Below are 13,501 nucleotides of genomic sequence, written 5' to 3' on the forward strand. Positions count from 1 at the left end.
TGCCAAGTGTTTCTACAGCAACCAGTTTCTCTCTGCTTCTCCTCTACAACTTCACTTGTCATCCACACCACACACTGCAGTATGGCACGTTTCCCTGCTTTTTTTCCCTCTCATTTCCAACCTGCATCTGCACACTCACCGCTTGTCAAGTCCTCTTTTGTCTCCCTGTGATTCCCCTTGCATGGGTTTCATCCCTCTTTTTATTTTACTGTAATCTGTACATCAACCGCCCCTCCTCCTCCTCCTCCTCCTCCTCCGTTTCCCTCCCTTCCCTCTCTCCCTCTCTCCTCTCTACGCTGCTATGTGTGGGCGTTAAGCTCAGGCTGTACTTTCCATTTTGGTATTGTATTGTCAATGCATTGTTGCATCCAATCCAGTTAAGATGCTGTGGGAATACTGTATAAATCTCTTTCTCCGTCTCCCTTTCTGCACCCTCCCTCCTCTCCCTCTCCTTACCCCTCCCATCTCTAGAAAAAGAGCCAGTTGCTAGGTAACAGTTAATTGTCAAGAAGTAGTTACATGTGTTGCAATGCATCCCGAGGTTGTTGGGTTGGTGTAAAGAGCGAACAAGTAGAATAGACAGCTGAGAGAGAAAATAGTAAAGATTTTTTTAAGAAGCGGGAGCTAAAACTGATTAAAAGATTATTTCTACAGCCTCACCTCGATCTGTGTCAGCATCCAGGACTGCGGATGTTAAAATTCTCCCACCAAATCTATACACAAGGCATCGGTACATTTTCCAACCTGCAGGTTTCTTTAAATAACTCCTGTTGCTGGACAAGGCTTTCAGAGTAAAGAGAGTCTGAGGAGCGAGGGGGAGTGAGGTTTTTGGGAGGCTTTGATCTCTGCTGCGCGGTTCAGTTTGCATCACTCCTTCCTTCACTCAGTATTTTTCCCCCCTCTCCCTCTCGCTCCACTTTTTCTTCTCATGCCTCTTTATTATTCTCTCTTTGGTCTACAAAAAGAAAAAGAAAAAAAACACTTGTCCGACATGGAGGGAAACATCAATTTCACATGATGAGAGAGTTCTGTTTATGGGAGGACAGAGAGGAACAAACAAGAGTTGCAATGGAAAAAGAAGAAGATGCTGCCATTATTTCGATCCACCGATCACCTGTGGGATGTAATAACAACAACATCATCTGTTACAAGGTGCATTTGAATGTCTAATTTAATATGGCATGTGTGAAAGGAGTGCTGTTGTTTGCTGCCAACCTGTGGACACAACAAGTGATTTAAAAAAAAAAAAAAACATGGAGGAGGGAAAATAAAAAAGAACAAGACCAATAAGTTTGAGATTTCTTGTTTTTTATTAATACTCAACACTTTTATTCCAAAGAGACAGGAAGAATAATATTTCTCAGCACTTATTTTCACATTGACTGTGTTTAATCTCATTTTTCAATATTACTAAATATTCAATCAAATTTGAAATACTCTCTTCACACAAGTAATTTCTCTCCATACAAAAAATGCGAGGGTGAACTAGATTTTTGTCGTATGTACATTTTTCACAATCTGTACAGCGCAGGGATGGAGTTTTGTTTGATCCTCTGTGGCAAAAAACAAAACAAAACAACCCCACAAAAACAGAAGATTAGCCAAAGAGGAAAACAAAGAGACAACCTTGTAAAAATGCAATAGATAATCTATTGTGCTTTCTGTGTACCAATGAATGATGGTGCTTTACAGTTTTTCCTTAGAGAAAACAACCTCCTCAGCTGGTCTTTGACCAAATCAAAAAGGAAATAGAAACACATCAACAAACCTTGACTTATTAAATGTGCACGCTGTCTGTGTAAGAATAAATGATTGCACATTTCCTGGCCTGAAGTCGTTACAAAAGCAATTTTGCAAGGGGACCTACGAATTAAAGATTTATCCCAAATAGATCTATTCTCTGCCGTTTTGTACAGTTTTTATCAAAAGTCCATGAGCGTGAGGTAAAGTATTTACATACAGTTTTATAATACATGTACAATTAACAGTAATCTCTCACACACACACTCTGTCTCTCGTCCATATGAGCACACACAGAGGTAATCAAGCGTATGTATTCAGGCACATACAATAACAGAAATAATGAAACATACTTAGATATTTAAAAGAAACAAATAGAAAAAGTAGTTGAGATGAAGAAGGCTTCTTCAGTGACAATGAATGTTTTAGACCTCAGCCTTGTTTGAAAGCATTTACACAAACTATCGAGAAAACTCATCTTTGTAGAACATTAACGAGAACAAATGTCTTCTACCCTAGTGAGTGAAATGTTTTATCAAATTTAGCCATATTTATTTAAGTATAACCAAAATTTTGACTGTTAAGATTGGTGTCTTCTCTTGCACACACAAGCACACACACACACACACACACACACACCTACAGTACTACATGGATCATCGGTATCAATGAAATTGATAAAATTCCAAAAATTGTTCAAAAACACCCATTTTTTTCTGGGCTAAAAGTTAAGATTAAAAAATAAGAAATAAAGAAAAAAAACTAAGCGTATACATGCAAGTCCTTACAAACACTAGAGACCCCCTAGTATCATACATACTGACTTGTCAACCAAGAGAAGGAAAGTCTTCTGAAGTTTTGACTGGGATGTACAACAAACTGAAAACTGGACCCATTCAGTCAGATTGTGCTTATCTGTTAAAATTTGGTTCGGCAAAATGACAAAAAGTCAAGTTTAAGTGACAACAAATGCCTGGAGATGGAGAATAGTCGTGTTAAATTGTAACCTATAAAGTTTTAATGGTAGAGAGGGCTGTAAATTAAACAAAACACAACTTCTATGTTTGTGTTGGAGCACAGATGACCTGCGAGTCTGATGTTGTGGATTTAGGCGCCACCTTTTGATCAACTTATCCAAGAGTCCATCAGTAACAAAGACGAAGCTTTTTGCTAAATGTACCACCTGCTTTTAGGGACGCTGTTTACTTTCTGCTGCCTTCTTCTTTTATTATTTTTCTCCTCAAACGTCTGCAGCTGACACAATCCACACAGGACCTCGGACTTGAGGGCAAATTCTTTCCTTCATCAAAATCTCAGCATGTGAAACAGATTATGGTCGGTGGAGGGAGAAATCAAGGTTACAGAACATACGGAAGTTATTTTTTAAGTTGTGTTCGATGAAAAATGTGAGTTTGGGCAACATGGTGGGGAAAATGATGACTGAGGACTGGCCTGGTTCTTTTGACTGTGAGAAAATAGCTTAAACACATAATTTGACTTTTAGGGAGATACGCTTAGTGCCACGATACATTAGAGGGATCCATACATTACCACTCTCACATCTGTATATTAAATATGACGCTGGAGCCAGAAGCCGGTTAGCATAGCTTTGTGTGAAGACAAAACAGGCAACAACAGAGGTGACAAAACCAGCACCTACCAGCACCTCTAAAGCTCAAACACAAACACATTGTGCCTCGTTTGTTTGATCTGCACAAAGAAGCAGTGCTTCGTGAGAGGTTACGTGCCGAACTATTTCTTCTCTATGAGAAAATCCTGTAGATAAGCCTCCAATTGTCATTTGAAATTTTTTTGTACCGACTAAACAAATAAATTAGTGAGCTTTACGGGTACTGGTAGGTGGATTTTTTCACCTTTGGCCAGAGGCAGGCTAGCTGTTTCCAGCTTTCATGCTAAGCTAAGATAACTGGCTGTAGCTTCATATTTTAACACATAGACATTCAAGTGGTATCAATCCCTCCGTACTAACTGTTGGCAAGAAAGCAAATATGCATATTTCCCAAAATGTCAAACTATTCCTTTAATCAAAGGGGAACACTGTTCAGTAGCCGTGTAGGAAGTACAAATGTTTGGTACTATTTCCGACATTTCTAAGACTTTCTGATATGCAACAATACGGCATAAAGGTGTAGAGTTACAGGATTATGTGTGTAACAGTGTGGTTGAAATGATTGGCCCGCTCCGTCCTTTACACCAGCACATGACAATGTTCAACACTTGTACTTCTCCCATCATTCAAATGGGACCGTCAAATGCGGCGGGCAGTGCTTATGGTCGTAATCATGAAATAATTAACGTGTCAGGCTGCTCATACCAGCTACGGAGGCCTCACTCTGAGAGTCCATTATGTCCCTGTCCTGAACAGCAAAACTGTCACGGCCAATTGAGTCAGACGCAGTGAAACACGATGAGAGCAACAAGGGGACATTAAATGTGATTTACATGTATTTAATGAATAGTTGGTTCCTGGGTCATCTGTTATGCAAAAATGAACGGAGAGCGGTTTGATTAGGTGAGAAGTGATGAAGCTTGTTGAACTTTTTAGTGAACAATTTAAAGAAAATTGGACTTGCAGTTAGATTAATTGTGGAGTTATTAGAACAAGAAAAAGCTTCAATGTTTTATTTCTAAATCGTGTTTGTGTGTTCTTCACATAGGGCGGCGCAGCTGACTTTTCTTGGGGGGGGGGCAGGAACATTTATTAATCATGGCACTGTGGTTTTAACCCTTGTAATCCCACTATTGGTAACTTTTATTGTTGGGGATCTATGTAGAACTTTAAGCTTCCTCTACTGCAGATATTTCAATGTTTGGTTCAATGCCTAAATGTCTGTTTTACTGATGAAACTCTCCCCTCATACCAGACTTTTTCAGGTGTATTTTCATTCTCAAATCAATTGAACAATTGTTTGCATGTGGATCTGTCTACATACAGAACAGATCTCATGCGTAGAAAATCAGTATTAATCCTTTAAGGCACATCCAGCTCAAAATGTGAGACCCATTTGGTACTGCCGAGCAGAAAAAACGAGAGGAAACGGCAAATCAGTATGATGATGTTGCTTCTGCAGCTGAAAAAAGAGACCTTCTTTGCAAATTTATAAGTACATAGAATGTACTCAGCAAGTCATGCCTTTCACATACACTTCACAGCACTCGAAAGTAAGAAAAGTATAAAAAATCAAACATGAAGAATTAATAGCAAAGAAGAGTCCAAATTACAGGAAACTCAAAAAGGTCTGGTCTATCAGTTTCCTGTAATATTGGTAAGCTAAGAAAGAATTAACAACCTACAAATATGTAACATGAACTACTTAAATAAATAAAATTGAAAAACAATCCAAACCTAACATCATTAAACACTGGAATAATATTCAATAATATTATTAACATTATCAATACAATTATTATTAGTTTACCCTGTTACTTCAAAAGAAGCGTTGATTTCTCATTCATGATTGTATTTCCGTTGCTAAACAAAATGTTTGTTTTGGTGTCAAGGAGCTGCAGGAGGGAGGGAAAGACAATGAGCATGTGAAGAGAACAGAGACTGGAGATTTTATTTCACTTTTTCCCCCTTCATCCATCCATCCATCCATCCCCCCCTCCGTCCCTCCCTCCCTATCTTTCTCTGAGCGTCAGAGCAGCACCAGAATCCTCTCTTCTCATTAAAAACGTTTCTCCCGCCGGACTTCACCACGGCTTAGCCTGCAGTGGCCTCTGTGCATCGTCCAAACCGTTTCCATTTAGTGGAGTGAGAACAGACTCGTGTCGTATTGTGTCTCCTCCTTCTCTTCACACGAGAGGTCATCAGCCTGTGCTCTGTTTTCCCCTGCATGTTTCTCTCTTTCTCTCTTTTTTCTTCACCCACTTCATCTTCCCTCTCTCACTTTCTTCCTCCGCCTTCACCCTCAGACGTCTGACTCAATGCTGGAGAGCTTTTCATAAACGTGTCCATTGCTGGCACCGTTGAAAGGTCTCTGTCCCTGCCCCAACCCTAACATGTCCCTGCCCCCGGGCAGTAGCTTGCTGGCCCCGTGGTGGTTCCCCATGGGCCCTCCCACCCCACCCAGACACAGCTCTTTGGGGAACCTGGGAGCCACATTGGACATCACCCCAGCTGTGGCAGACGCGGGCAAATAGGAAGTCGCTCCCATGGAGCCGTGGAAGTCCCCTCCTCCTCGGCTGTTGTTGAGAAGTTGCTGCTGCTGCTGCTGTTGCTGCGTCTGTGGCTTTTTGATGTAGTACGGTTTGGCACCGTGTAATAGACACTGGTCGTCGTCGAAGGTTGGGATGAAGGGGTTCTGGTTCACCTTATCTGGGTAGAGAGATTTAGACAAGGAGTAAATCCCGGCCCCTCTGCTACCACCACCACCACCACCACCACAGCCCCCACCTCCCATCATAGCTCTATCTCTGTCCCTCAGGTCTCTCTCTCCCACCGGCCGCTGATGCAACCCACCTTCGCCTCCGCGGAACAAACTGAAGGAGGAACCTCCTTTCGCCCTATCCCCACCTATTCCTCCGAACATGGAAGGCTCCCTTTCACCTGCATACCTCTCAAACATGTGAGCGTAAGGGCTGGGGCCCTCCATGAAGCGGTCTTTGTCTTTCAAGCTCACACTTCGGGGCTGGGGAAACTGCCCCCCCACGCCCCCGCCAAGCCCTCCCATGCGGCCTGCCCCCTCTCTCTGCAGGTCCACAAATGTGTCATATGAGTGTTGCCTCCGTAACACCCTCCCACCCGGCCCTAGCTTCCTGCGCTGCGCCTGAGTTTGTGTTTGGCTGGGTCCTACGCTACTCTTTCCTCCAGGGAACACCATGTTATTATCCTCGCTGATGTTGTAAAGGTTGCTGGGCTGGATCTTACAGGAGTCGCAGCGTTTGCCACTAGCGGAGCTGGGGCGGCTGCTGCTACCGCCAACCCCGCTAGATGGGCACGTGCTGCCTCCTCCTACACCTCCGCTATGGTGACACACACTGTGGCAGTTACGACACTCCCAGTCACCCCCTGCTATGCCTCCCCCTCCTATCCCTGAAACCCCCTTCTCCCAGCAGGTGTGGGCCTGCTGCCCTGCCGAAACTGTGCCAAGCCCACCTTTACATTCTGGCTTCTTGCCTTTGCCTTTGAGGAAATCTTCAACAGGTACTAAGCTTTTACAGAGACCACCACCGCTACCACCGCCCACACCACTTCCTCCACTTCCACCCTCTTGCTCCCACTTGGCCTTGCCCTCCTTGGAGCGAAACTGGTCCGCATAGAAATCCCTCAGGTTCTCTTTGTCTTTGCGGAATAAGTAAGGTGAAGAATTACCCCCTCCTCCTCCCCTCTTCCGCTCCAGGGGAGGTGAGACCGTGCGGTGTGCCAGGGGCCCGTGGGGGAAGTGGTGGTGGACGGTGTGGTGGTGGGGTCTCCTCCTGAAGGCGCTCAGCTCTATCTCGTCCTGTTCCCGTCTGCACTTGGCTGAGGCTGGCCTCTTTTTCAGGCTGTCCCTGTACTGCTTACGCCGCTTGTTGTTGCCCTCCAGGTTGCCGTAGGTGACGGTGTGCGTGGAGATATCCGAAACATCAGAGCGAATGTTCCCATCATCACCCCCCGAGCCTCCCCCACCCCCACCACAGTACCTGTCATGACCCCCAATAAGCCCCGTGCTGGATGCGCCTCCTTTGAAAGAAAACCTCCCGTACACATTGCTTCCCTTGAACCCACCCTGGCTGGAATCCGCAGGGGTGTGGCCAGCAATCAGGTCAAATTTATTGGTATTCCTGTGAGTCATGGAGGGGCGGGGTTGGGTGGTGAAGATGGGCGCTACCCCTCCCCCCAAACTGTCGCAATCGAACATGCCCCCCTCCAACGAGCTAGCACTGCCTAAGCTACGCGGCCTATTAGGCGGGGGGCCGGACATACCCAGAGCCGAGGCCGGGTGGTGGTGCAGGTAATGGTCCTGGTACAGGTTGCTGTCCTTCAGGGGCAAGTTGCCAAAAGTCCTCTCCACCTCGCTGATGTAGTCACTGAACATGTTATCCTCTGGCAGGTACGGTGGCGCTGGCTTGCAGTCTGCAGGGTGACCCACCAAGCTGCGCCGATGCTCCTGGATATCATAGATAGCCGAGTCACGGCCGCTATGACTATATTCCAGAGCAGCGTGCGGAGAGCCGTTAATGCCCGGGACGGCGGTCATGTCCTTGGCAGTGCGGAGCAACCGCAGGATGTTGGAGTGGGTGTTGTTCATGTTCTTCTTCATGGTGGCTGAGGGTGAGTCTATGGTTGACTTGTTTTCCTCAATTTGTACCCCGTGGATGCAGCTGTAGATACCCTGGAGTGTGAAAATTAGAATAAAAGGGAGGTAGAAAGAGAAAGAGAGGGTGAGGCAGGTCATGGGAAGAAGAAAGAATAAGAGTGAGAGCAGTAAGGTATGACAACCAAGTGAGATTAGTAAAATGTGCTGCAGTAATAAGGGATCAAGAACCAAAGCGGATTTAAAATCAGAAGAGAAGAACACACAAACAGACGGACAGACAGAGAGAGAGAGAGAGAGAGAGAGAGAGAGAGAGAGAGAGAGAGAGAGGCAAACAGAGACGGACAGAGGCAGAGAGAGGTTAATACACTGCCATGTTCCCTATGACCACCTTGTTGTTTACACACTATTAAACAGTAATAGGGGCTGAGTTCATAAATGACTCTTCTCAGGGGAGCAGCATAGACCCTCACGGCTGCTGCTCACCACTCCACCTCAGACACCGAGAACTGAGGGGCAGGGGAATGAGCAGATCGAAGCCTTGATTGATAACTCAAGGGGTGCAGTAAGCTCAAGGTTTTGACCACCAGTCAATAGGCTTAATCAATGTCATTTAAATTCAGCTGACACTGGTGTCACTAGCTTTCTTCCTCATGATTGTTTCATTCTTTTTCTTTCCTGAAAAAACACTGTCAAGGAAATTGATCACTTTGTAGAAGTTTGTCTGACTTGATATCAGAGACATATGGATGAACAATCGCCTATTCAAAATGTCATTATCCATCAGTATGTGTTTGTTTTGGTTGGTTGGTAAGAGCAGGGGAAAGCCTTTGAGAGTGAAGTCAATCAAGCATGTTTAAATGGGGGCTGAGGGAATCTGTGGTCGAGGCGACAGCCAAATCTGAAAGGTCGAGGACACACTACCCACCAGCCAACGCGCGGGCCAACATTCCTCAAAGGCGTCAACTTGTCAGAAACAGTTTCTGTCTGTCTCTTAGTCACTTTTCCCGTCGTCGAGCTACATTCATGAATCTGAATCGTCAACCCTCTTTCCTTTTATGCCTCCATTCTCTCTGTGTCTGTTTTATCTCAGTTTCCTTATGCTCGGGTGAGCAGCAGCCGCTCCAATGGGATTGTCTGTCTTTATCTCTCTACATCTATAGCTACTACAGCTGCTGTGAAAGGTAATAGAACAGAGGTTACTGGCACACCGCCACATCTATTCTTTTCTACTCTGCCTTTGTCCTGCTACCGTTTTTATTCTTTATCATGACTCTCACTAACTGATCTCTATTTCTTCCTCTGTATTAGCCCTTTGTAGTCCCATCACTTGTCCATCCGTACTCCTTCTATACACAGTATATGGACTGCAATTTTCGTGAATGCTACACTATCTTTAGTATTTTTTTCTTTCTCACAACCTGAGGGTCAAACCTGGTATGGCAATGTATAAAAGATATTTGGCAGCGGAACAGGAGCCACTCTTGGAACGTGTATGCATTTAAAATAGATACATGAGTAAAATCAGGCTCAAGCACATTAAAGCTTAGAGTGAATCTTAAAGCTACCATGGAAAAAGGGGTGCTTATGTTTTGCATAAAAATATTACTTTCAGAAGCTACAAAGACAGAGGGAGATTGCTGCCAATTCATTGAAAAAAGAAAAGTTGCGGAAGTGCTCAAGGCCAAATCTGTCTTTTATGTTCTCTCAGGTTAGTCTGAGTGGGTGTAAACTGAATGACATTACAATTAGAAACACCTTCATCCTCAACACCAAATACATAAACACTGGTGTCCTTTTTTCAGGCAAATAATAAGTGAGACAATTTGCATGCAACAACAGCCCCCCTTCTTTCTTAAAAGGTAACATTATGAAAATGAATTACACCTCAAGTGATTATTTATATGGACCTAAACAGCCTGCATCAATAACAGAGACACCTTGTTAAGTGACCCATTTGAACAGACTCGTAACAATGCTGAGACGAGCTCTTCGACATCCACCAACACGCCTTCGGGTCAGCGGCTGAGAATGTGCAGCATAGTAAGTAGCTTTTATTTCAGCGACATTAAGGTGATAAACTGAGGACTTTCTCAAAGAGCTTTCTTAACCCTGTCAGGGGCAGATGCATAAGTAATGCTGGCGCTTGGTCTCGCTGTCAGTCTATATATCACTAGCTATGGTCCTTATGAGAAGAGATGCTTGTTATAATTTGTCCTTTATAATGGAAATCGGGGCGTTGTGCACATCGTCCTTGTGTTTCATGGTCCTTAATGGACGAAGAGGTTGTAAATAGATGCTTTTGGTGTTATGAGGTCAGAAAGGTTAGTGACACTGTTTGACTTGAGTAAAACCTGACTAGAAATTACTTGTGTACTTTAACTGAACACTTGTTGGATGGCCAGGACGGTAGTGGTGAGAACGATAGGACAACAGACTTCTCTCTCAAGTGCTATTTTTTCCAGTTTTAGCCAAATAACATTTCATCTGTAAAAAACAGTCTAGCTGTGTCTGATAATGTGCACTGTTATCCATAACTTGGAGTAATTTTCAGGTCCCTCTAGCTATTCACCTCACCCTCAAGTCTGGTCATATATAAAAACGATGAACACTTTTGCCTTCAGATGTGTTCAGACATTCATTTCTTGTGAACTTTTTTGCTTTGTGCATACTGACACCTTTACTTTGAGGAAATGTTGGGAAATTTATTAGATATGAGCTTGTTGTAACAGCGATCAGTTACACCCAAAACCTCACAGATTATTGTTCTGTCATATCTTAAACCTTCAGACTTCAAGTCAAGCCAAACCAACAATTCTACATATAAAAAATTCATCCTAAATATTCAATGCAATCATTCAAATCAAATATTTAAATCTTTAAATAAATAGTCTTACTTTTTCTGATAAAAATGTGCAATACAATATCTTAAACTAATAAGCGACTTTGAAAGTCACCTAACTGTAAGAAGGACCAAAAGCAGTTTTTGGACTGGGGCTGATTAGGTGACATTCAAGGTTTATTTATTGCCAGTCTACAACTAATTTTGTGGTAGTGTGCAGTTAAGAAGTCTTACAGCCTAAGAAAAGAAGCATTCATTTTTTTTGTACAACTAACAATATCACATTATTGTAATACTGTGATCCACTGCCTTGCTTTGTGTTGAATCAAACAGAAAATGTCAAATTCCTGTAGAATTAAATAGGTGAAGATTCTTTATTCTTATGGCACAGGATTATCTTGATGTGTGTTTTGTTGTTGAACAACTGCCTGGGCTAAAAAAGCCACAGGTATGTCAGGTGAGTCATCGTATCCCCCTGACTGACCCGATACACCTCAACCACAGCCAGTGGTTTTAAAACAACCACTGCTGTGATCTTTCTGTCAGGAGGACAAAGGTCAGCCCTAAAATAAAACACGAGTGCACTCACTCTGCTAATGGAGAAGGTGACCCCGGGCTGTCCCGAGCACACGCCCATGAAGCAGAAGCGCAGCTGCCAGTAGAACAAATGTTCACAGATGAAGGTGATTAATGACAGAACCATGGCGGCCCCAAGCATGTAGAAGACCCCTGCCATGTTGTCCACGTCCAGCTGACTGCTCATCACCTCGTTCTTCTCATTGTGGCAGATGCCCGTCAGCCACAGGGCCTCAAACTCCTCCATCTCACCTGGAGGAAGGAGAGACACAGGTTACTGTATCCGTGTGCGGTGTGACTGTTTGTGTGACCTGCACACTAGGATGAGTTTGCCTGTAGGTGTCTGAACATGTAAGTGTGAGTGCAAAAAGGGAGGTCACATTTTTTGAATGGGGCGTTAAAGCCAAAAGCAGCTCAGGTCTCATGTACGTGCAACAAATGTCATGTTGTGTTATTTTGAATGAACACCCCCCACCCCCCACGAGGATCATCCTCATTAAGGATTGCTTATGCAAGGCTATCCCTTCCTTGTTGTGGGAAAAGAAAGTGCCTGCTGGGACTTGACAGTCCTCAGGGAGGAAGTGTGTGTGTGGTCATGTGACGAGCGTTTCCGATTTAAAATGTGTCCCCTTAAGTTCCACATCCCTGGGGAGACTGCTAAGGGGGGAGGACATGTCCAGAGAGATTTGTTTGATCTGCACTGATGGTCTGTTTTGTTGTGTGCGTCTGTGTGAGATCAAGGGGGTATATATTTTTTAAGTCCTTGCACAACACTGCTTTGTGTACGGATGCTTGTTCAAATGGTTATGTGTGTTTGTCTCAGACAGCTGTTCACTCGTTTTTGGTAGCATTTCCATACCTAGATGAACCTCAGGAGAAGAAAAGAGACAGTGCAGTGTTTATTGTCAGTCTTACAATGATTGATCATCAGTTGGTGTCCTACTGTAGTTTGAGGTGTTATACTTTCATTCACTCTGTTTATGAGACATATAGTTTTATTTTCCTTCTGTGAGTTGAGAGGATTGATACCACTCTCATGTCTGTGCATTAACTACAGAGCTAGAGGCAGGGGGCAATACGCTTAGCTTAGCATAAAGACTGGAAGCAGGGGAAAATAGCCAGTCTGGCTCAGTCCAAAGCTCACTAGTTAACATGTTACATCTCCATAAAAAAACAGCAATGTACAACCTACAGTTTTTGGCTGTTGTCCAACACTTCTGTGCGGCATGTCTGGCTATAGCACAGATTGCTTGATACAGCTGGAGAGCATGTGTTTTAGAAACGGTCTGTGTGCAGTGGTACCAAACCTGGCAACCAACTCAAAAAAGACACTGCGGCTGGTTGTTATAGTAAAATGTCAAAATATTCCTTCAATAAGAAAGTGTAAGGAGTCGATGATAACTGCATTTCAAAGGACCAGAATGTACTGGTCTTACTTACGGAGCCATTGTTAATGCTATTAGCAACAAGTGTGCTTTTTCTACCATAACTGGTCTAAATATCTGGTGTGAAAAAGGTCAATTTGATTTATAATGCCATCTAAGTAAGTGGTACTAAAGTGGTGCAAGGCTGCTCGAGCAATATTTGCTAGAGGCTCATGTTTTCAGATTAATTCTTAGCATTAGGAATGTCCGAATATCGATCTGAACATCTTCAGATGAGCAAAGGTAAATAAATATGTTAAGTGGTTCCCATTTAGAGCCAGTTTCAAAGAGTCCAATTCTTGACAGCAGTTTAACTGAACACTAGTGATTCTTCTTATCAATGACAAAAAGGCAGGATCAATGCGCTCCTGGATGCACACTCTATGGTTTTAAATCTGTATGTACTTGTTATCGACCCCAAGCATAAACCAAATTGAATCGCATTAGGAGTCGAATAACAACCGGATCAATAAGCAGAATCTACTGTATAATGTAATTGAAATTTATATTATTATAATTGTTCTCTGCTTTCTAATCATTTATTCTATTCTTTTCTAATTGTCCCATCATCGTTCCCATCCCTCGCCTTCTCCATCTTCAATATTTTATCCACTTTCTTAACTGTTCAGATATAGTGGCGCTTAGTTTTTTGTCAGTAG

At 43.4% G+C, this 13,501-nt stretch overlaps 2 protein-coding genes across 2 annotated transcripts in view; one reads left to right on the top strand and one right to left on the bottom strand.

Annotated features, from left to right (window-relative positions):
* Positions 1-13,501, top strand: part of emp1 (epithelial membrane protein 1) — a 124,902-nt gene that overhangs the window by 21,132 nt on the left and 90,269 nt on the right. The window lies entirely within an intron of this gene.
* The window catches only part of grin2bb (glutamate receptor, ionotropic, N-methyl D-aspartate 2B, genome duplicate b), a 67,359-nt gene continuing 59,530 nt past the window's right edge, over positions 5,673-13,501 (bottom strand). The window contains exons 13-15 of the mRNA XM_070827613.1: positions 11,432-11,670; positions 6,860-8,078; positions 5,673-6,796 (exon numbers count right to left, since the gene is read on the bottom strand). Of these exons, the coding sequence (XP_070683714.1) occupies positions 5,673-6,796; positions 6,860-8,078; positions 11,432-11,670 (2,582 nt within the window). The remainder of the gene's footprint in view (positions 6,797-6,859; positions 8,079-11,431; positions 11,671-13,501) is intronic.

Source organism: Pempheris klunzingeri, chromosome 3 (genome assembly GCF_042242105.1).
Source record: "Pempheris klunzingeri isolate RE-2024b chromosome 3, fPemKlu1.hap1, whole genome shotgun sequence".
NCBI classification, from domain to species: Eukaryota; Metazoa; Chordata; class Actinopteri; order Acropomatiformes; family Pempheridae; genus Pempheris; species Pempheris klunzingeri.